We start from the raw sequence: 25,298 nt of genomic DNA, 5'->3' as shown, positions 1-25,298 counted from the left end.
GAACTCACTTGATAAATAACCACTGTATAAACGTCTACCTCAAGAACAGTAGTAAACACCTGAACCTTCATTAGTGATCGACGCAACAAATGATGAATACAAAATTGGCGAAAGAAACAAATTAACCAATAATTCAATTGAAGTTAAATTCGCTGACACTAGGATATGACCCTTGGTTGAACTCGGCTCTAAGTGGCTACAGGAAATTACGTAAGTCGTCCGCTACTCACTCCTCCTGTTTGACCTTTTGACGCTTCGGTGACCACTGAATTGGTCTGGATAAACAATCACCTCAAAGTCTCCAGCTGTTACACCTCCTCGCCTTTGAGTCTGAATTGATTTGACCTTTACATTTTAAATAACACACACACACACACACACACACACACACACACACACACACACACACAATGGGACATAAGCAATGGACGGTATCAAAGAGGGTGACTTTAATATATAGAGACCCCCAGGATGCATAAATTTAATGTTTGAGAGTGAGATCAGAAAGAGAGAAAAAATGTAGGTGTAGATGTTATTGTTTTTAATTACATTGTGTCGACTCTTTTATTTAACAAACGTAACTTAAAACAAAGTCCGGACATCGTTCTACACCATACTCCGTTTGGGCCAATGGATGAGACAACTGGCCAGACTAAATACCAAAAATTCACAAATATATTACCAGAGCAATGAAATGACCTCCACGCGTAGCAGTGTACGACCATCAATTCGCTGGGGTTAAAAATATTGCCTTAGCATAGGTAAAAGAGAAACACAGATTCTCGCCAGGACAAGAGGAATGACGGGGCCAGCCAAGTGAAAGGTGTTTTATGCTAATGTGGATTCCGGGACTTGCTTCTACTGCTTTCTGCCTGGTCCTGGATGATGCAGCCTTCATGGCCTTCTAATCAATAAGACTGTGAGTCTGCATCCCGAAAGCCTGCGCATCCAGTGCAACAATGAGTGTGGGTGTATGTACCTGGGTGTCGGGGGTATGTGAGTGAGCATGTGCAACTCTTCTTAGCATTAATAGTCCCAAAAATGATGAACACAAAGAGGACACTTTCTAAATGAGTGAAGAATGTGCACGGCATCAACAAGGAGGACGGGAAAACGTTGCCACTTTACTGTAAACACTCCCAACGGGTTAGCGGACACGTGTAGGGATCCAGCAAATATGGGTAGGGGAGACTCCTCAAGAATAAACAAACCGCTGTGTGGCGTCCGCGCCCAGGGTCATGAGCACGAAGAGGAGGAGGGGGGGGGGGGATGGAAGGCAGAGAGTGAGGGTAGGTGGATTACCACCTGGAGAACATGCACTAACTTACCGCCAGAGGAATGCCAGTGGATCAAGACCCAACTGGATGGAACGTTACAGGAGGCACCCGGCCAACTCAAGACAGCTGGAGGGTAATTAATGCTAGACGATGGACAAAGTTACTAACAATTAACAAGGAACACCATAATAGACTTTTGAATCCCAAATTAAACAACGTAAATTTTGTGATGTTAATAACGGTCTATGAAGTACCCCTTTAAGAGGTGAGTTTTAGAACTGAAATTTATTGAAATAATACACTTGTAAATATAAATTAAATGTCTCAGACTTCAGTTAGCTTTAAACCGATCGGTAATTAGATCTTATGGAGTGAAACAGTCGGTAAATGTTTAGTTTAATGTTCAACATTTTCGTGTGGACAGACTATAATTCAGTGGTTCAATAAGGTGAAGGCTGGCTGGTGAGGAAGACGCAAGAGTGCAGGTTAATATTTTGACACAATTTTAGCTCCCTCTTATTAACTCTATAACTACCGGTACAATGGTTGAATTATACAGTTTTTGGTGCCTATGTGTATACACAGAATACGTTTAAATTAGTCATACCATAGATGCAAAGTTGACACTGGCATGACAATACCAGACATGAACCCCTTAACTTGCACCAAAGTCCTGTGTCTGGAGAAGCTTGACTTGTCCTTCAAAAAACAAAAAGGATCTCTACGGGTTCTGACATTAACACAGTAACAACTCAAAGAGTTCAACCGTGGCAACGGACAACTGAAGCTTGGCAGCCGCAGGAGTTACAATCACGTTAGTGACAAGCTTAATCCTACGATGAATATTTCCCATCACATATAAGAGAGGCAGTGAGTGGACGAGTGAGGGTGTGACAAGAGTTATAAGAGGAACTGGACGTGACCAAGTGACTCACACGTCATGGATGCCAATCAATAACAGTGACACCACCTTAGTCATGCAAACTCCACACGTCATCCACAGCGCCGTCACAAGACCACACAAGAGAGGTAGAAAGCGAAAAAATAATGTTGACTAAGACCGATACGGTTATGGCAACACTAACAACAACAACAACAAACTAGAGAAGAAAGGTCTGTAAATATCGTGCGAGAGCTTCCTGACGAGGCCGCACGATGAAGAGCTTACCTTCCTCGGGCCTGGTGCACAAACACAATTCACCGTCGTTCCCAACTCTTAAGCCAAAGAATATATCAGGATGTTTCGGTGTTCTATACTGAAGGGAGGAAGCGTGGGCCGAGCAATGTAAAGCACCGTCAACCTTACCAAACTGGTGAAGACAAAATAAACACGAACAGAGATCCTATCTTGGGGGAGAGAAACTTACATTAAAAAGTTCGATGCTGAGCGAGAAACACAAGAGGAAAGAAAAACGAATATACAACATCAGACCTGGGTATTTCCTGAAGAAAAAAACACGTTACCTTCTTTCGAGTCAAACATTTTAAATTGTTAACTCCGTAGGAAAGTTATCAAAATGTTTGATAACGAAAATGGGAACTTGCAGTTCACACAAGCACAACAAATAGCTGTATGAAGCAATTAGGACACAGCTACAGTTTTTCTTAATATTTACTTATTTATGTTACTCCCTCAAGTATCACGACACTCCAGACAGCAATAGCAACTCATTTTCCTGTATACAAAGATTCACAAAAGGTGAAGTGTTTTATCCCAAACCCGAGATGGTTGACGAGCAGTACCAGAGTAACCAGTATACAGTATTTCTTCACGCCGGGTTGCTTCTTAGCGAGACCGGGTGATTCGACTAACTACCACGCTGTTTTCCTTGACCTTTAGAGAAACCAGTCAAAGATCATGTATTTTTCAAGGTGTTTACAAACATACATGCTTATGGCAGTCCATCCAAGTCGATGACGACGTTGCTCCAGATTGATGAGTTATGTGTTATTCCTCTGATGCCACCGTAGATGAGTATGGAGTCCATCCTGGAGGCGCAATCTTGTTGCATAGGTGACAGGGATGTTGTTCATTGAGAGGCATTATGTCATAAGCATGTATGTTTTTAAAAATATGCATACAGACACACATACAGTATATACAGTACACACATACATACACATTATAACGCACAGTATTAAGACAACTCGTTCGGTTATATGAAATGGCGGAAGAATACGGAAAAAACGAGAAATTGTGGACGAATATGCGACAGACGGAAACAGACAGACAAAACAATCATGCCATGGTTATCGCATGCGAGTCAAGGAGTAATAACTTTCACTGATACAATTGTTATGCCACCTTAACATAATCTGTGAAAGACTTAAGCTTGCAGTCAGGTGTTTTGGGGGTTAACCATGATACCTCGAATTGCTAAAGCATAAATTATCACTAGATGCTTCTCAGTTATCCCGGGTGACACGACTGTTGGTACGAGCAGTGTGTGGAAATGATTGACTGTTGGATGGACGGACACGCCATGACGATGGTATAAAAAAAAGAGTTGTTTCCTAATGCGAAAATTATTTATGCTCATAATTCCTGCGAAAAATATGCAAATATCATAATAGAATTCCTATCCTTTATCCTCTCTTTTTTTCTTCGTTCAGGATCTCTCTCTCTCTCTCTCGGAAGCTAAATCTGGTTAACCTTCCTGGTGTCCCGGATACCAGCATACGGGACTTTTTCAGGGCACGTGTTGGAAGCAGGTGAGGGAGAGTGAGGGAAGCCCTGGCGGGGTGTGCGTGATCAAGTGGCAGATACCTCACACCGTCCCGCTTTCACACACTCTCACCAACCTAATTTTCCTTCCATCGCGATGATGGTAAATGCTCAGATGTAAACAATCTCACTATTAAGCAGCTCCATTACCTCAAAACATCCCGGAATGAGCCGACCAAGGCGGGGGTAGTCAAGAGGAAGACACGTTAATGTGGAGAGACGTGGCCAAAAGAGAAGCACAAAACATCGGGCTGTGAATGAAGACCCAACACGGTATAATATAGTGGAGAGACTCGAGATGCCGACCCCTAGCCTTTGGGGATGACTAAAGCCGAAGATTAAGATTGCCAAATCCAATCCATCACCACACACAGAGTTCAGCCGAAGATAACAGAAGGTTACACGTTTTTTGTTGACATAATTCCTGTATACCGTAATCCTGTAACTTCGCCCGCCCCTACAACCATGACTACCACTCATAAACACTACCACCATCACTATTACCATCATTCCTAATATACCAACTAACACAACTACTACCATTTCCAACAACTACCAACACAGCAACTACTATTCTCACTAACCACGACCAACTTACATCATAACCACTACCGCCACAACCATTACCCTTAACAGACCCCATCCTCTACAACAAGCAACCATCCCTCGTGTTTATGCTAATGCCGTCAGGTACACGAGCCTCTCAGCGTGACCCCAGTGTAACGAACGTCCGCTGTACTCTTCACAAACTGTCGATTAAAATGCGTCGTTAATTTATCTTCATGTGACCTGACGCACTTTATATACTCCATGCATAAACTGAAAGATTAGACAAGCTGATAATATTCTTGAGGAGACAGGATGGATGACGGATAACAAGGCAAATTTAACCTTAGACATCGTGATGGTTTGCTGCCTTCCTCTCTCTGATTTGCAGTAAAAGACTAGCATAGTGTTCAGCATTAATCCGTGGTTTAGCTACTGGGAGCTTCAGTGTTACTAATGGTAACAGCGCAGCGTTTCCACTTTACAACTTAATTACCAAGCGGTTGTATCTCTTCTCCTCATATAATGCTTCAGATTAGTCAGGAACATGTGGGACGTTCCCGTTATAATGCCACCATTGAGTACCTATTAAACACACCAAACAAGGTAAGATGGGCAGATTGCGTATGATTAACAGTCATGAGAAGCATAACTGATGAACCCATAACCACACAGTCCTCGTAACCTCTTCCACCCAAGGTCAGAAGTGCTCAATATAAAAGCATGCTTTTTTTTCAGATGAAATAATTAATGTCACTTATATTTTAAAAAGTGTTCGTGGCTGGCGGTGAGTAACAGATGTAATGTACAGCATCATGACAAGAGTGTTTGTCAGGTGGTGGGACGTGACACAGCCCAGGCGGGATGACTGGTCGCCACTACCACCAAGTCCCTCATGTCTTGCCAAACACCAAATAAATTGTAGTTGTACTTTCTGGCAAAACTTGTATTTAAAAAAATACTGATGCTTACTTTGCGTTTCATCCGACGTTAATTTTAGGGATCATCATCTTGTCATTATAACAAACATCCACTTAACCCCATTACTACCATCCGGCACACAATTATTCCAACCAATTAAAGTGACTCGCCAAAGCAGTCCGATATGTGAAGAGGTCACTTCGGTTAATCAGTTGGTGAAGTGTGAATGGGGTGTTGCCTAACGAGGCCCTCGAGAAAAAGTATATGAACAGTAAGCTGGCCCGGGTCCGTGTTAATATTATCACCTGTACAACGTCTCCACAACTCTTTTTTAAGTGTATATTATGACAGGTATTAACCTAAGGGTGGTAAGATATAGGACAGGGTAGAGGGCGCTGTTCCCTCATTTATCGGTCCGTACGTGCAGTCTTTATGAGAACTACTAGCGCCTCTGTCAGCACCAAACTTCACGTGACCCTAGCGACAACACAACAGGGGGTGTGAAACAAACTAAACGCAGTTCTCCCACTCATATGTGATTAACTCGACCAAGATTCAGACAACAACCAAGCTCGTGTAAAAGAATATCTTGGGATCAAATTATTCCATACCTCACTTGTATCCAAACAAGAGCACGGGTGTGAGTTATGTCCTTGACCCACAAATCTTCATCTTCGTAACGATTTCTTAAAACTGGTTTGAGTTACAGGAACACTGTTAAGGTTATCTTGTCTATTAAGAAGTAGGTAACAGAGGGTGAGTGGACACATGACATATTATGAAGTGGGGTTCACATGAGGACTCCCTCCAAACGCGAAGTGACGGGTTCACAAACACCGATTACATAACCTCGCTTCCAGTCATCCCCACGTAACCAGGGTGACCTGTCCCGTCACTTTATCAGGGTGCAGAAACGGGTGACAAAAACTGTGAGAGGTCACAACTATGTGGGAAGGACACCGTCACTCAGTTGTGAGCCTGCCATACACCTAATACAAACCTCGGGGGGGGGGGTGGGTGGGTTGGTGGGTGGGTGCGTGCGTGCGTGTGGCCGTGTTGGTGTGGGGGGTTTACAGGGGGAACGTGTGCGTGGGAGGCTGCTGGAAGGTGATCGTGCAGGAGGGGGGAGGAAATGCTTAAGGGAAGGGGGGGGTTCTGCGCAAAAAGGAAAAAGAATAAGTTACTGCAATATTAAAGCCGCTAGAACCAGCCGCCACCCACGCCCAAACAGACATGCACAGGACCACCTTCACGACTTTCATCTTACAATTTTATTCAACCTCCAAGACCAACCGTTTACCAATCAATAGCTGTCATGGGTGGGTGGACAGTATGAAGCCTTCCAAGAGTGATTGTCCCCCTGCCAACTCCCTTCCTCCCGTCCAGTTCCGTCAGGCACCAAGTTTTATGCCTCCGCCGCCAGCACCACCCGCAGCCCTCACACTGAAAATTATTCTTATCACCCCATCATAAATGGAGTGCACAGAAACATGTCCGAGGTGAAATTTATTACACGTTATGTTCAATCGGCGAAGGCGTACAGGACTATTTCATATTGTCTAGAACTCAGAGCCAATAACATAAAGTCATTTGTAATAGAGATAAACGCCCCTACGTGTGGTAAGTAGGTCGTGCTAAGCCGCCATTGGTGCCATGGTAACAAAATGTTTTATCAGTGAGGACTGCAGCAGTGGCATAACAACAAGGACTGGCTGTCTCTCCCTCACACTGGCAACCTGCATGACTACCTCACCGCCTACTAATGAGCAGTCCTGCAACCTCCAGGCGGCAGCAGCCACCACAAAAATCGGGACAGGAAACCAGTCTTACTCTGGTACTCGACGTTTCGCCGCCGAGCTCGTCGTGCCATGACCGTGTTCAACGTACTACCACCGCCTGCGCCTCCCCCTCGAAGCCACCATCAGCGTCACCACCAGGCGTCTTTCACTTTACCCTCCCACAGTCACTAACTCGCCACCAGTTTAATATCTCAAGGTTATTTCCACCGCATTAATGAATCTGGCCATTTCAGCCGTCACTGACATTCTTATCGGCGCAATATACTGGTAGTAAAGCGGTCTTTTGTCCTCCCGGTGCCGCATCTCCCGCCACCCTTGGATGTCCGCCAATACATTTTTTATCCATCACTTCCTCGACAGAACCGTCGACTTCGTGGTCCAATAACTACGATAAAAGTTCTTGAAATCCTTTTAAACAGCGAGTGCGCGTCTCGAGTGGCAGCCAGTGACAGGTAGCCGCCCTAGGTTACAGCTAGCCAGGTCGGCAAGTGGTGGTAATTACCCGTTTACTGCAGCCACTTGCCTCTGGTCCCTGACGGATAGCCAGCCACCAGTGACCCTACCGTAGTGCACCCACCCCTCTCCCCTGGTTAACAGGAGAAAGGTGCTTGGCGCATGTCAATATCAATGGCAGTAAAAAAAAGAATGAAAATAAAAACGGCGGGTGAAGAGTATCCGGGCGAAGACAAGAAAAGCGAGTAAGACGGTCTGACAGCCTGCCATGCCGTGGGAGCTCGGCGGGTCTAGGCAGGCTCTGACCTCACAGTCTTCTACGCATTCTGTATCCGACCAGATAAACAAAAGTACTTACATTAATACTGGTTTAGTTAACGAAAGTCAAAGCTGATTACAGGAACTGATGGAATATACAACAATTCAGTTAACGAAAACACTGTGAAGCCCCCTCGACCCCACTGGTGTTACGTCGGTGAAGCCTAAAAATTTCAATCCTCCATATTTAATACTTGTGCCTTAATTTAATAAAAGAATAAAAATGAATTCCAAAAGCCGCTAAAAAAACCAGCATGATATTTTAGATGTCCCAATGACGTTTTAGCATTAAACTTTGACCCGCTCCCGTCATAAGTTAATCAAGTTAAGATAGCTTGAACACAATAATTACCAGTGCCGGTGACTTATTCAACTTGACCCATGGCCTACAAGACTGTGTTACTCCCACAACTTAATATGCGGAAAACTTCTGACAGTTTAATCAAAACACTTTAATTCGGGTTTGTTGTATCTAACAGACATCACATTTTCAAATCAAACAATCACTTTTAGTATCAGTGACCCAGTGACCTTGGCCTCCGAGTGTGTTACGTCGAGAACTTTATAATATGGCAACGTCTGTAAGTCTGGTCAATATCGACAAGTTATAACTTAAATACATTCGTGTCTAATACTGTACCAATAACCATCTATCTGATCGTGACTCTTGGCCTTCAAGTCAATCATGTCAAGGGGCTTTGCATGTAATCCCTGTTGCGTAGGTTCAGTCAACGTTTAACCCATGACCTTCAAGAGCTAATCAGGTTCAGAATCTTTTTTTTTTCATGTTGCCAATGCTGCATAATCTTAAGGGGTTATATCAGGGGTATAAGGGGGTCACATTAGAGGTTTAAGGGGTCACATTAGAGGTTTAAGGGGTCACATCAGGGGTTTAAGGGGTCACATCAGGGGGTTTAAGGGGTCACATCAGGGGGGTTTAAGGGGTCACATCAGGGGTTTAAGGGGTCATAGGGGTTTAAGGGGCATCAGGGGTTTGGGTCACATCAGGTGTTTAAGGGGTCACATCAGGGGTTTAAGCAGGGCTGTGGAGTCGGAGTCGGAGTCGAGGAGTCGGAGGAAATTTCGGCTTGTGGAGTCGGAGTCGGAGTCGGTAAAATTGTCCAGACTCCGACTCCGACTCCGACTGAAGCTATTCTGTTCCTAAGAACAAATATATGAACTCAGGCATATTCATTGCAGTGATTCCACTGATCCCACTAATTTTCTTAAATTATTAAAAGAATTTATTTCCATTTTATAAGCATTATTATGAATTTATTGTAGCAGGCACAGTATAGCACTATAATTTTGGACGATAGTCTCTTCTTTACCATTTGAAATTTTGAATTATATCAAATTTTGTTTCGTTGAAAACTGCACAGAGGCTCTCAGCTACAAAACAATTAGCTACAACCTGTTTTTGGTGAGATTAAGGCAAATTTAATTTAATAACTTAATCATGTAAGGTTTATCCATTTTCCTTAATAAGGTATTCATTTCTTTAATGTACATAAATATATAACTTTACTTTAAAAGGAATTGTAGGATCATCATTTAGATCCACATCAGATTATGAGCTTAAACAAAATTCATATGCTGAGATCGAACTTTTAGATATACATGTAAATGGTGTTTTCTAGTTAATATCTTGAATTCTTAATAAATTTATTTTTCTTTTGATTGAAACTTTGAAAGTCAAGCCTATCATCTTTTTGTAGTTCTTAAATATCGTCCAGATCATTAATAAAGCTGTAGCAGTATAGCCACGGTGTTTTACTTTTTACCTATGCAGGTTACAACATACAAATTACAATTAGGATGGTAGAAATAGTTGTTACAAATAGGCCAAGGAGTCGGAGTCGGAAGCATAAAAATTTGAGGAGTCGGAGTCGAAGGTTTTGTCTTCGACTCCACAGCCCTGGTTTAAGGGGTCACATCAGGGGTTTAAGGGGTCACATCATGGGTCTAAGGGGTCACATCAGGGGGTTTAAAAGGTCACATCAGGGGTTTAAGGGGTCATATTAGGGGGTTTAAGGGGTCATATTAGGGGGTTTAAAGGGTCACATCAGGGGTTTAAGGGGTCATATTAGAGATCAAACAGGGGTTTAAAAAATAGATGGCCCCCAGAATATGACCCCTTAAGTCAATACCTCTATTTCTTCAAGCTTAAGATATCTCGTGTACAGCAGACAGGGAGGCGGGACACACTGAGGGCACGACAAAACTAACATGGCACTCTCATGTCCATCAGCGGGCTCATTAACTTCAGTTCTGTGTGAAATGTTTGTATGCACAATATACTAACAGCTTCGGATATCCAGCATGGCGCTCCAACCGATACACATGACTATACCAGGTGGCTATATGACTATACCAGTTAACAATATGATTAGACCAGTTAACTATGATTAGACCAGTTAACTATGATTAGATCAGTTAACTATGATTAGATCAGTTAACTGTTTACTATATGATTAGACCAGTCAACTATGATTAGACCAGTTAACTATGATTAGATCAGTTAACTATGATTAGATCAGTTAACTGTTTACTATATGATTAGACCAGTCAACTATGATTAGACCAGTTAACTATGATTAGACCAGTTAACTGTGTGATTATACCAGGTAATTATAAGATCAATCCAGAAAGGAATATTAACACAAATGAAAACAAAGGATGATTCCGTCTGGCAGAGAGAGAATATCATGCACTGGTGGTCAGGAGCTGCCCGGCCTCGTGTCAGCCACTGACTTGTGAGCCTCAGGAGGGGTAGCAAGGCAGCGTCATGCACTGGTGGTCAGGAGGAGCTGCCCGGCCTCGTGTCAGCCACTAACTTGTGAGCCTCAGGAGGGGTAGCAAGGCAGCGTCATGCACTGGTGGTCAGGAGCTGCCCGGCCTCGTGTCAGCCACTAACTTGTGAGCCTCAGGAGGGGTAGCAAGGCAGCGTCATGCACTGGTGGTCAGGAGGAGCTGCCCGGCCTCGTGTCAGCCACTAACTTGTGAGCCTCAGGAGGGGTAGCAAGGCAGCGTCATGCACTGGTGGTCAGGAGGAGCTGCCCGGCCTCGTGTCAGCCACTAACTTGTGAGCCTCAGGAGGGGTAGCAAGGCAGCGTCATGCACTGGTGGTCAGGAGGAGCTGCCCGGCCTCGTGTCAGCCACTAACTTGTGAGCCTCAGGAGGGATAGCAAGGCAGCGTCATGCACTGGTGGTCAGGAGGAGCTGCCCGGCCTCGTGTCAGCCACTAACTTGTGAGCCTCAGGAGGGATAGCAAGGCAGCGTCCGTGACCTTGAATACCAAAGACCTCAATATTTGCTTGCACGACGACTCCAGTGTTTATAACAAGGTCCTGTGTATGTCTGCGTCCTCCTTCTTGACGGCCACTTTCGCCCCAACTATTAAATCTCCGTAAAGTGACACTAAACAATAATGATGTAGCGCTTGTTAAGGGTTGTGACGGGACCCCGATTGATAAAATTTGGCAATTATTTTAAAATGAATAAAGTTTAAGTTTCAGTTAGGGAACTTAATCATTTTTTTATCTATTTTTTTTAATCTTTAGTGAAACTTAGATAAATACACCCAGCTATTATCTATTTCTTAGTTTCAATGAAAAAAAATGGAAAAATAATATAAAACGAACAAATTAATTTTACTCAATGATAAATAAAACTTTATTCGTTAATAAGAAATAAATAATTTGACATATAATGTTATTAAAAGCAAGCGTCGAAACTTAATATCAATAAAAGTGTGTTGTTCCTCAACTAACATAAACAAACAAACTACACGGACGTCCCTGGCCTCTCCTCACCCCCACCCTCCACTATCACCAAGGCTAACAGGCGACCAAAATTAAGTAAATCCCGGCGTAGACACAATCACATGAACTGACTCATCCCCCCCCAAAGACGCTGCGTCATGGGGGTTCCTCTCTCTGTTAGGCCTATACCGAACCACTGTTTCGTCCTCAAACTCGGAGTTATTAAACCACATACCTGCCTAATGAGTCTACCTGTACACGTACCTAGGTAACATAACACAATCTAACATTACTGAACTTTAAGGTGTTGACTGCATCATCCGACTTGGGGTTATACCTTCACGCAGAAACTTAAGACATAAATATACCAATAGTTCTTGGCTAGCTGTCGCACAGTTGGCCAGACCAGCGTGATCAGCAGAATGCAGTCAGCCATATCAGGTGATCCAAGCATGAATTTTTAACACACGTTGAGGGTACCAAGCCTGCGGGTGGGTATATTAAACAGCGTCGCTATGCATGTCCAGTGTTGTTGGCATTAGTCCCTGTGTGTGTCACTCTACCACATTCTTAACTAACACCAACCACACGGCATCCTTCTACGACACCGCTTCACTTATTCATTTCCAGCTACCTTAACACCTGTAAGGTTTACCTGGATATGATTTCCGAAACTCTTGTAATCTCGGAGTGAACCTCAGAACCAAACCCCTCGAGTGACAACCTCCTCCTCCCAACACAATACCACCATGAAGGCAATATCTGCCGAGTAGCCGTTGCATCACCTCGCCTCTACACCTCCATAGATTACACCAACATTATTTTCACGATATTTACCCCAGGTCACGCGAGTCCTCTATCTCTGTAACAACTCATGACATTTGTTTAAGTATGTCAGGGACTTTCCAGAAACTTGTTCAATTTCTCATCGCTTTCCAAAGAATTCGTATTCAATGACAGCCTCCCCGGGGACCTGTGGAGGAGAGCGCCTGCATCACCAATATTGAAGACGGAGAAAGGAGATAATCAATGGTTGTGATTATTAAAGAGAGATTCGCAAGTGAACAGGGGCGAGGGGTTGGCTGGCTCAGCATAGATAAACCAATGGGAGGTTCTCTCTCTCTCTCACTCTCACACCTTGCGAAAACGACTGCAATAATAATCGCCTGACCGAACAGTGATATCATTAAGTAACCTGAAATTGCTCAAGGTAGCTACTTGCAAGAGATCCTCATGCACAATGTAACCCACATTTAACATAAAATTGACTGGGAAATGTTGCGATGTTTTTTGCGTAATGTTCAACTTATTCTACGTAAAGAAAAGTTCAAAGAAAGAAAAAATCAAGCATATCAAGTCTGTGGTAGCCATCAGAGAACAAGGTGTACGAGTGTTCCCGCGTCAAGTACTGTTACCTCACCTTCCACGCCAAGTTAGTAACATCGACGGATCCTGTTATTTTTCTTCCACACAATATAGTAGGTCTTATCTCTCTCGGCCTTTAAATAACACACGTGACATTACCCCGAAGCCGTAATAAAAACACCTGATCTGAAGTAAACTCATCATAAAATAAAAATTGCGGTAAACATGTCAGTATGTATCCACTAACACATGAAACATATAATAATCTAAATGATACTTTTAAACTATTTAATAATTTTCTTGAGATGAATGTACAATATTTATCAGATGTCTTTATGAGAGCTCTAGTATTGCACTCAAAAGGCTCAGTCATGTCAATATTGGTGATGCTACTCATTTTGCATCGGTATTTTTCTGGCTATATTAACTGTTTTAATTTCAATATATCCTTACTTCAACACAATAAGCAACGCGAGCCAGTATTGTGGTCACAAGTAGACCAGGGAACATAGCGCTGGGTCTGACAAAAGCTGACTTCTTGTAGAACTCATTGTCAAGCGAGGGAAGGGAAGTGGGAAAGAGAACAGTGTGTTGCAAGACCATGCCTAATGGGGTAATAGTCTACGGCCTCCCTCCCCCACCAAGCAAATTTCACTTGATTCACAGAATTTCAGATATTAACAAAAGAATCGATAAACGTATAAATAAAAAACTACACATAAAATGCGCTGCATATTAAGAGTATCCTTGTATGGTGCCAGTGTTGACGAGTTGTGCCCTGCGAGGTGTTCACCACCATAACGCTGTGTGAACTGCATCCTGGTGGTGGGTGCAGCCCGGCCTTACATGTGGTAGATGCTGTTATTGCCGGTGCTGCAGCAATTACCTCACCGCCACAAGCAGCGGGTGGGTCAAGGTCTCTGCACAACATACAGGTGACCCAGTACGTTCTCCCCTCTGGTTTATGGCACCGGTGAGCGGTCGACGCTATTAGTGCATTATATAAAGTTCCAAGTTTATAAGTGGACCTGCTATTATTTTTACTTACAATAATGTTCAATAATAAAAGCACACCTAGCAATTCTTCAAAATATAATGGCATAACAGCTAAATAATAGTAACTGGTGCAAACCACAAAAAATATGAGAGCGGAACTTACCTCTCTTGTAGGGAGAGTTGTAAGGCGAGGAGTGGTAGCTGGTGGTGCCACTTTTGTGGTAGTGACTGTGGTGGTGGGTGTGTCTCCTAGTTCTTGTGGAGGCTTCAGTGTTCTTGATCAAATTATCAAAGATCATAATCCACTCATCCTCCTGTGACCACAGAGAGTCTAGGTGATCAATGTACGCATCTAACTCCGCCTTGGACTTTCTGGGTGTCACTATGGTGGTGGAGGAGGTGGAGGTGGACGTGGTGTTGGTGTGGTCGGAGGCGAGGGTGGCACTCGAGTTGAGTGTCGTACTGGAGCTCATAGTTTCATTGGAATTTAATGAAAAATCGGAATTGATGGAAGTTGTGGATGTGTTGGACAGGGATCTGTCGATCCTGGATGCTGGACGGTCCTGGCAGCCCATGGATGACACACTGATCCTGGGACTGTAGGTACACTCCCCACCATGGACCCGAGGGCTTGCGGGCGTGGAGCTAGTGTTAATGGCGGGCGGCGTGTTGATAATGGGCGTGGGACTGTTAGCACCGGGGGAGGGACTGTCTGTGGTACCATTGTCTGCTGAGCTATGACCACTATCAAGAGAGCCCAGAGACTCTACAGAGCACTGTGAGGTGAAGGTCATGTCCCCGAGAGACCCGCCCAGCTCCATGGAGGGGGCGGGACTTACGGGTGGGGGAGGTGACCCCTCCAGTAGTCCTGGCTCATTGGGAGTCACTGACGGCATTTTACCTCTCAATGACTCACTGAGTGACACTGTGACCTGGCAGTAGGGGGGGCGGGGCAATGTGCCGCGTCCCCCTCACCTGTCCTCAACCTTCCTGCCAGACAGCCACCGCCGCCACACTCCCTCACTCACTTCATCTTACACATACACTTAAAAGCTTCACTTCTTTTACACTTCAGTCATAAATTTTCGGCAAGTTTTAAAATCTTAACTCATGTCCCTAAAAAAGAAAACAAAATAAATACAATGTAAAAAAAAAAAAGAAAAAATCATATGTAAGTGTCCAATGTGAAACAGAAATGGTCATATATACTGGTGGCAGTGGCGGCGAGAACTCTCACCATAGCTCACACTTGTATCATATATCTGGCACATGGGCGTCCACCTCAGGTTATGTGGCAGGTAACAGTTTATCGTTAGATAAGGGCGCTCTAATCTCACCAAGCGAGATTTCTCCATCGCCCTACACACACCACAGTTTACACAGTCGTAAACAAAGTTCACTGCCTCATTATCACACAACTCACAGTTTTCACAGTACATTTCCGAAACAAAATTATTTTATTCAAATATTCTATAAATCTTTCACTCTGCATTTCGTACCTAGTCTTTTCCCTTAAGAAAAGTCAATATTATGTGGAATACACATGTACTGTACGTATAATATATACAAAAACATATATATTATATAAAATGACCGTTCAGTAAAGCCAAGTGTTGTATATGAAAATTCAGTCAACTAGTGATAAAGTCAAGTCACACATTGAGGGTCATTAATAAAAAAAAATCATAAGTTTCTTTTTCTAAAGTTTCATGACAATCAGTAGACTGTGCAGTGAGAGTGAGTCACAAGATGCGAAAGTAGAGACAGACAAGACAGCTGCTGTACTGTACTATCAGTCAACACCGTGAGGGTGATGCAGTACGCCCTGTCTGTACTCATCAACTGGGGAGCGGACACACTAGTAGTCATGTCTCACACAACACCCTCATGTTAATACTACACTCACACTACAACTACTCTTAAACCTTGCCATCTGGCTTCTAAAAAATAATGTATCTCTAGTACAGTATTATCACCACAGGGATGATAATGTGTATTATAAAGTAAAACTAAATGCGTTTCTTTATAAAAATACAATGCAAAGCAAAACACCATCCATTCCACGCCGAAAAAAACAATAAAAAAAAATCTTATGAAATTAAATTAACAAAACGAAACAATCAAACATGTCACGTGAGTGAAGTTAAAGACATGAGGCAGGTTACTGTAGTGTGCACGTGTACCGTACCGTGTTCCTGTACCACATTAACTAGTATATATATATATATATATATATATATATATATATATATATATATATATATATATATATATATATATATATATATATATATATATATATATATATATATATTTTTTTTTTTTTTTTTTTTTTTTTTTTCCCTGACCTACAATTCCTTATTAATGCTGGCATCAAAATATGATGGAAAACGTCGGTGTGTGTAGTGACATACAAGATGTGGTTGTGACGAGCTACTTGTAGCCCGCCGAAGGTCAGGTGATGAAAACAGTGTGACCCTCAAAATTACGTCACCCTGTTCCATGGGAACCTTCGGTGTTGTCTAGTAACCGTATTTATCACATCATCACGACCATATATCTAGGTTTCTTAAACTGGCTCAAGAAATCTTTACAAAATTCAAACTTTAATGCAGTTCCCCAACCTGTAGTTTAAAGGGCACCATCCATATTGTGGAGTCCGCAAAGGTTTATTAGAAAAATTTGAAATATTAGGAATTCTTAGTCATTGTGAATTTAATGAAAATATGCAATAACTTGATACGACTTTATAGTTAGAACTCACGACGTGTAAAACTGCAAATAACTGTACTGTATGAGATCTTTCTTTCTTAATTTATTGTAGATCCAATTTTTGGCGCCCTCCACTGTATTTGCAATGACTAATATGGCCAAGAGCCTACAAAAGGTTGGGGACCACTGCTTGAAAGGCTAAGACTAAATGACACACACACACACACACACATATATATATATATATATATATATATATATATATATATATATATATATATATATATATATATATATATATATATATATATATATATATATATATATATATATAAACAGTAAAGCCTCACGTAAAATTTACCATGAAAATCTATTCAACAACAAAAGGAGACTTTTACTCGAAATAACACACAATTCACAAGGTGTCCATATATGCTACAGGTGTGAATGTGTTAGAGAAGTCTCCCTATCTGTGGTGGACTGTACCCGAGCAGGTTTCGAAGGGTGTCCAGGGAAGGTGTCTACAGGTGGTAAGGTAGCGTGAGGAAAAATATGTAAAAAGGTATTAGTTGACAAAGAAAGGCTGTAATGATCGGCAGGGTCGTGGAGGAGCGATAAGGAGAAGTGAGGTGATCAAGATAGTGACACAGCTTACACCAGGCTACGAGCTTCCCCCTCACCTGGCCACGGTGATCTATGGTGTTCATGGGGGTAGTATACTCACTTATGACGCACCTGTATCACCCTTAACCTACATACAAAAAAAATCACACACACACACACCCAAATACATAGAGGAAAGGTATAGGCCGAAGTACTTAAGCTAAGCCCATCGAGCAGAAGCATTACGTGGATGTGACTGAGTGTGATAATCTGTGTCAAATATGATCTCGCCTGTACACGGACAACACTGCCGTCGGGAGAAAAAGAGAAAGTTCCTCACTGTTGTGGTAAGGAAGGTGAAACACTGAAGCAGCAAGAAAGTCACGATTTCCAATGATTTCGACATAATCAAACTATACGTGGAGTCCTGGATTAAGTTTCTATATTCCTACCGTATAGTAAGTTTCAGCACGTGATGTGAACTATGTTTACTACACCCCCCATGATCATCGCAGCTACATAACAAAGCTAATGAGAAATTAAAATTACATGTCACCACGGATGCCACACACTAATTCTTTGAGCAAATATTACAGAGAATAGTATCGAGGTATTCTGCTCTCGGCACCACACACAGAAGCAGCATGAACACCACCGTGCCAGTGAGTCATAAAGGTCGGCAATGTACCTAGTGAAGGCCGTGTAAAGGTTCATTATAACAGGACAAAAGGTGAGCGAGGCAGCATCAACACTCTCACCCAGAGCCTCCAGTCGTCATCACCATTACAAGGGCTCGACACCACACCTACACTCGGCTACACGCCGCCCATCTACCCTCCTCTTCCCATTTAATATTTCCTCTTATTCTGATCTCTATGCTAATATTAATTTGAGCTCCCCATAATATTTCTTCTATGGCATCTACAAACAGGTAGAGTACAGTCTCCATCAGCGGGTGCGGGAGAAGGGGGGGGGGCTGTATTTATTACGCGACTACACAATGTCACGCACACACTCTTCCGCTCCACCAGGAGAAATTTTGTCTGAACAATAACGTAACAGCCACAGTCTAGACCTTCAAGTTTTTATACAAATATTATACACATCATATTTACTGATACAGTATGAACACATTACTAGAGGTCTCAAGTAACAATATGAATTGTCGAAAACACTGATTTAATGGTAATCATAATAGAATATCCAATAAACTCACCGTCAAATAAACAAATCTAAGTACGGTTCTTAATGCTTAGCAATATTAAGATATATACCGTACAATATTGTTAAGAATATTCAGACGAAAATTATTTGGAAATTATTAATCAAAATTTAATTTAGTTAACAATTGGGTGGGTCAACCAAGTTTGACACAAACACACACCAAGGAGGCGATGGAGCCTCCTGAGAGAGCACAAGAGCCTTGGCTCACAGCCTTGTTACGTTAAGGAGTGACTCATGGTAACTTAAGTGCAGTTTGTCTCTCCTCATCCAGCTTGTCTTTACGCCATGACCACGTTTATGTCTTCATATTACTTTACTTGACAGAGAAACAAGATAAAACATATACTATAAAGCCTGGCAATCAGAGTACCATACAAACAACTATCCTCGTCTTATATAGTAAACATTCCATTATCACACACACCTCTACCGTCACCATCACTCAAGAGTAAAAATCTATCAGTCCCTGTCTCACATACCCACAGACAATGTCATCCATACTTATGTTTCTTGATACCAGGTGACTCACTGCATTGTGTCACCGATAACCTCAGCTTCTGGGAAACCTCCACTTCAGAGAACCACCGCTTCACTCCCTTAGATATTGACGTCATCCGAAACATAATTTTCCTTTTCCTCCACGACATAACACCTGGTGGAACGTATAAACACTAAACCAAAATCTGATCTAATGACTTCTTCCCTGGAACACATGAAGTCAGCTGGAGTCATGCCTGGTCAGTCCGGCGCCAGGCGACCTGGTGGTGTCCATCACCTTAAGATTTACACAGTCACGCTATAACAATCAATTACGCCCAGCTTCATCATTCTTACCAGTAGCAGCCACACACCATGTTTACTAGAGCTCCTTATTAGTCATCGGTTCAACTTCATATTGAGATTTCCACAGGCATACCGAAGAGCCCACACAGACGACGCGACACGGCCTTATTAGGATCTGCGTGGAAATTAAATGCCTGCAGTGTCATCCATTTTTAAACCCCAAAACCCATAAAGATGCGGACATGAATACTGTTTATGTTGTGTTTCTCTTCCTAATTAATACTGACGCAAATAAAGAACGCAGAAACAGACCAAACACTACAGGTAGATTTACTCTCAAGATACCGTTTCTCAGAACAACTTATACGAACGGGCAGAAGTAATGACGTGGAGGCTGCCTTACCCGCACTGACACACATTAGGAGAATAATGCTACATTATACACACTTTGTATTCTTTGTCTGACGTGTTACAGTCTACCTCACATTGTGTCAGCCTCAACCAGTCCGTGGAAAATACTCTTGGATGACTGACAATTCACCATTCATTATGCAAGTTCAGATAGCTACCACCACCACCTCCTTTACTTCCAACTCCACCTACATCCTTGTACATTCCACTTACTTCTGAATGAAGCTTTAAAACCACAAAAACAACACTTTACCATTAAATCAACAATTACATACTGTACTTTATTAACCAACCAGGAATTAAGATATGTGCGATTAAAATTTGTATATCCTTCGTATCCTCTGTGGAGTAAGAGCTCTCCCCTGTAGCCGTGAGCGGTAGTGGTTGGGGTTCACAGCGTTCGTCTCCCAATGCCAGACGTGTAACACAATGTGAACTTTATTGACCATTGTTTTAAATGTGACGGACATGACGGATGGTAACGGTGTGTGTGTGTGGTTGGGTGGCCAGTAAATGTGACAATCGTGATGTTCATTAACACTTATTGAGGTCAGCCAGCGGCCTCAATCACAAGATGAACCACTTATCTCTCAAAGCAAGTATTTGGTACGTGTAAGTGGGTATGGAGGCGTGAGCAGTAGATAGTTACTTAAGCGTAATAAGGGGTAATATTGATTAGCCTATAGTGGAACACGCCCACACCCACAGGTACACGAAACCTATAACACACACACACCCACAGGTACACGAAACCTATAACACACACACACACCCACAGGTACACGAAACCTATAACACACACCCACGCACCCACAGGTACACGAAACCTATAACACACACACACACACCCACAGGTACACGAAACCTATAACACACACACCTACAGGTACACAAACATCACCATCAAGCAGATGAACCGTGCACGGACAACTGGGCACCTGTTAGGGTCTCAAGAATGTTATAAGCAATGGCAGATACACCCCCCCCCCACACACACACACACACATAGGCTATTGTTTTGAAGGCGCTCAGTGGGCCAAATGAATCACGAGTATGATGAAAGGTTGGCCATCTCAGTGTTGTCACTCGGTGGAAATAGTGTTGGCAATAAGAGAGGCGTATTCAAATATGGTAGAATATTGAAAACTAAAAAAAAAAAATATTTATCCTGGTAAGTGTGATAGATTTCTTTCCTCTAGAGAATCAATTCAAAATCCTTCAGTATTCGTTGTTCTCAAGCATTATCGCCTACCCTACCTCTCGGCCACAGTGTTCTGGCACATAAAGACTGACACGCCCCAGCTCTGAGAAGGTTAACGCCGACTGACCATGGCTGGGTTATGACTCAACGTTAGTCAATGCATTGATTACGTGATGTACAGTATAATATAGAACAAGGCAGACTGCTTATAAAATATGTAATTTAAATCATACATATGACACTGAAATGCTGGTCACATTCTGAGCGTCCACTATAATTACTGCAAAGTCCAACATCTTGGTATATCATAGAAAAACAGCTCCCACCAAAAGCAAGGTGTACAAGTGTTATCTCAGGAGCAGAATGATTTCTTCAAAACCTTCAATAAAACTGACAAACACAGAATGGATACTGTACGATTGATACTAAGGGAAAGCCCGCTAACCTGACCGCCTAGATGGTACCAGTCATTGTGAATTGGTAATTGTTATATGGGACATCAAGTAAGTTGTACTAAAAAACCAAGATCATGGAGACATCAGTATAATGTGTTACAACTCTGTGTTATGAAGGACATCGGTAGTGTACCACAACCCTATGCGGACATTAGTAAACTGAAACCTCCTGATTTACATGATTCAAATATCGCAGATGGCCATCACTGGTCAAGTGGAGTTAGTTTCAAGATTCCACGAGAACCAGGAGGCACGCACGAACGTTAAAACACAACGCATAAAGGCGTAATGAGTGTCACTAACCTTTAGCAATGGTAAAAACTACTGTATGATTCTGTACTCTTACGACGAGACAAGTGAAACAAACAGTTTTAATATCTCGATCATACAGGTGAAACAAACACAAGTATTACTTATTAACCATACAAGTACTACTCTTTAATTCCATAAGTTCCACAAACAATATTTATATTGTTTAAAGCACTGATACTATTTTCCATCACATAATGAAACACACAGGTACAGTACCATACCAGCGTGACAATAATTCACTACTTGGCACGAGTGTTGCAGAGATGGGGGGTAAAAACAGCCACAGTACGTGACATTCCCCCACATAAGTCGGCAAAGTTCCAAACTGTGATTGACGTAGTAATATGTCACTCCCTACCTACCTTCACACACGCTACCTTGCCAGCTAAACCCACGAAGAAAAAACGAACCACATATATTGATAAGGTGATGACTATCAATTGATTGTGTATGATAACTGACAGATGACATATATTTCATTCAGAAATATGTACTCGTCCAAGTGTTGTTGTGATCGACTTCTAAAGTTGTAAGATGTTCCTTCAAACTTCCCTCCATATTTGTCTTTGTTTTTTAGTCTTGAAGTCAAAGATCAAACAAGGATAATAATGAATTTTGGACAAGAGGATGTAGTGACGTGAGCCCAGATAAGAGGGCCAGTGGAGCAGCCAGCATGAACCCTCGAGAGAGCCACACTGAGGCTCACCCCTCACAACCATAACAAACTATTTCCTCCCACCACACTCCTGGCCCACCAACACTCCCTCACACCTTCAACCTCCACCAATCGAATAAAGCAGTATTCCTGACACTTCACCAGCACGACTATCACTTGCACCACCACCGGCTTGTGTAACATACACGCTCCACGTCTTTTTTTGTTGATTTCACTATCAAGAAATTTGCCAAGGCGAGAAAATCAATAAGTCACTTGCACAGTTATTGGAAGGTCATCAGGCAGGTTGACACGGAGAAAATATCAAGGATTAATCCGAGTCTACAGCTACATAATCATGTTTCTAGAGCAGGGATTTATACTTGATTCATTAGTCAATAGCTCCCTCCAACACTATCCTCCTAACGGCTCACAAGGACTTCATTATTCTTTTCATTAATCATCTTAAGAGATAATGAGTACAGACGAAGGTAGTGTGCTTAGATATGAAGGTGAGAGTGACTGACAGCTAATATGGGGAGGGTACCGGGAAGCAGGAGTGTAGATAGCTGGAGAGGGGTGTTGATGTCTAAGAGACTGTGGTGAGGGTACATGCGATGGCACGTAAGGATGATTAGGGGTTAGTTACACTCAAATGCACAGGCATGACTATCAAGATGCTGATGCAAGTGGACTGTCAGACTGAGCTTGCCACAGCAGCACTCTCGCCTGTCCTCACCACCAACATGACCTCTGGGATAAGTGTTGTAGCAGCTGCCTTGCACCACTCCCAACATACAACACACAACAACCCAACATACAAGCACGAAAGCAACACACAAGTGATTCAAATACTGAATCATTTCGGCACTAATTTTTCCTGGTCTTTCTTTCAATATGTTCCAAAAAATTTTGCACAGTCTACAAAATGCCACAATAATCTAGGAGTCACCACTTGACATAAAGTCACTACAAGAGCTGCCCCACCGACCGGTCGGTTCACTGCTCGTACGTCTTCTGCATCACGTCTCCAGCACGCACTTTATGCTGCCCGCAGTATATAATTTTCTCATGCATCGGGTTGTAACATTGCATTTAAGACACTATAATTTCACCTTCAGATCACAAATTAGAAGCACAACGGAAGGCGGGGATGTGTTTCTCCCGCCATTGACAATATGTGGGGAGATGAGAACACGCAGCCTACACCCGCACCGTACACACGCCGGCCCAGCACTGGCCCACAGAGTCGCTCGCTCGGCCACGCTCGCTCACAACACAACACACGCTGCCAGTGCCACGCCATCATTCCTTACGTTCACACGCACACACTAACACATGCAACCCACACAACAAACATTCTGATAACTCGCCACATGTGTGTTTCTTCCGTGCTTAATTCGTTTTCATTCTATTTTCTGTAAAAATAACTAGTCACCACGATCTGCAGGGAACCAAAGGGTGTTTACTTACGACTGGATTCTTTAAAAAAATACCTCAAGGTAAACTCACCCTAGGCTCCAAGATGATCCGACACACGATGAACAACCTGCCAGAATAGCTCACCCAAGTGAACTAAAAATATCAAGATTTACTGCGACCCAGAACACTGAACACATTTACTAGTGTTCTTAAGTCAACTTTATCATCCAAACCATTAAGTTTTCCCTTTATACTTAAACTTTACATTACGACCCAGACCATTTAACAGTTTTGTCACCCATTTATATCTTCACTGAGAATGTGTGAGGCTGTGTCTAGGTAGTGGCAGAGAAGCGGTAGTCCCCCCCCCCCCACCACACCTCTGTAGTGTTTACCAAATCCAGTCTCAGAGTAAGGGAGTCCCCCGGTCACCCTTCTGACTCAGGTGTTTTCCTTCCTGGGCTGACCAATAGATCACTGAATGAATTTCAGCGTTGGCTTTTATACACTCCTACAGGCTTATGCGCAGAATCGAGGCACTTACTATTGGAGGTCACACAGGGTCGAGGCACTCAATATTCGAGGTCACACAGGGTCGAGGCACTTACTATTCGAGGTCACACAGGGTCGAGGCACTCAATATTCGAGGTCACAGAGGCACTGAGGTCACACAGGTCGAGGCACTCAATATTCGAGGTCACACAGGGTCGAGGCACTCAATATTCGAGGTCACACAGGGTCGAGGTCACTTACTATTCGAGGTCACACAGGGTCGAGGTACTAACTATTCGAGAGTCTCGAGACACTCAATATCGAGGTCACACAGGGGGGAGGCACTCAATATTCGAGGTCACTCAGGGTTGAGGCACTCATATTCGAGGTCACAGGGCTGAGGCACTCAATATTTGAGGTCACAGCTGAGGCACTCAATATTTAATGTCACACAGGATGAGACACTCAATATTGAGGTCACACAGAGCTGAGGCACTCAATATTTAAGGTCACACAGGCCGAGGCACTCAATATTCGAGGTCACACATGGCCGAGGCACTCAATATTTTAGGTCACGCAGGGCTGAGGCACTCAATATTCGAGGTCACACAGGGCCGAGGCACTCAATATTTAAGGTCACGGGCTGAGGCACTCAATATTTAAGGTCACAGGGGTTGAGACAATATTTGAGGTCACACAGGGCCGAGGCACTCCAATATTCGAGGTCACACAGGCCGAGGCACTAATATTCGAGGTCACACAGGGCGAGGCACTCAATATTTAAGGTCACACAGGGTTGAGACAATATTTGAGGTCACACAGAACCGAGGTCTCAATATTCGAGGTCACACAGGCCGAGGCACT

General features: G+C 43.0%; 1 protein-coding gene across 1 annotated transcript; it reads right to left on the bottom strand.

The window, feature by feature from the left end:
* Positions 1-3,169: 3,169 nt before the first annotated feature.
* LOC121855484 (uncharacterized serine-rich protein C215.13-like) lies at positions 3,170-23,771 on the bottom strand. Its single transcript, XM_042350459.1, has 4 exons — positions 23,636-23,771; positions 14,328-15,280; positions 6,081-6,162; positions 3,170-3,266 (listed from the first exon to the last, which is right to left on the bottom strand). Exons 2-4 carry the CDS (start codon positions 15,058-15,060, stop codon positions 3,170-3,172), a joined length of 912 nt encoding a protein of 303 aa, XP_042206393.1. The 5' UTR covers positions 15,061-15,280; positions 23,636-23,771.
* Positions 23,772-25,298: the final 1,527 nt, after the last annotated feature.

Source organism: Homarus americanus, unplaced genomic scaffold, assembly GCF_018991925.1.
Source record: "Homarus americanus isolate GMGI-L3 unplaced genomic scaffold, GMGI_Hamer_2.0 scaffold48406, whole genome shotgun sequence".
Taxonomy (NCBI): Eukaryota; Metazoa; Arthropoda; class Malacostraca; order Decapoda; family Nephropidae; genus Homarus; species Homarus americanus.
The sequence above is the reverse complement of the archived record's forward strand: the minus strand, read 5'-3'. Positions and strand labels throughout refer to the sequence as shown.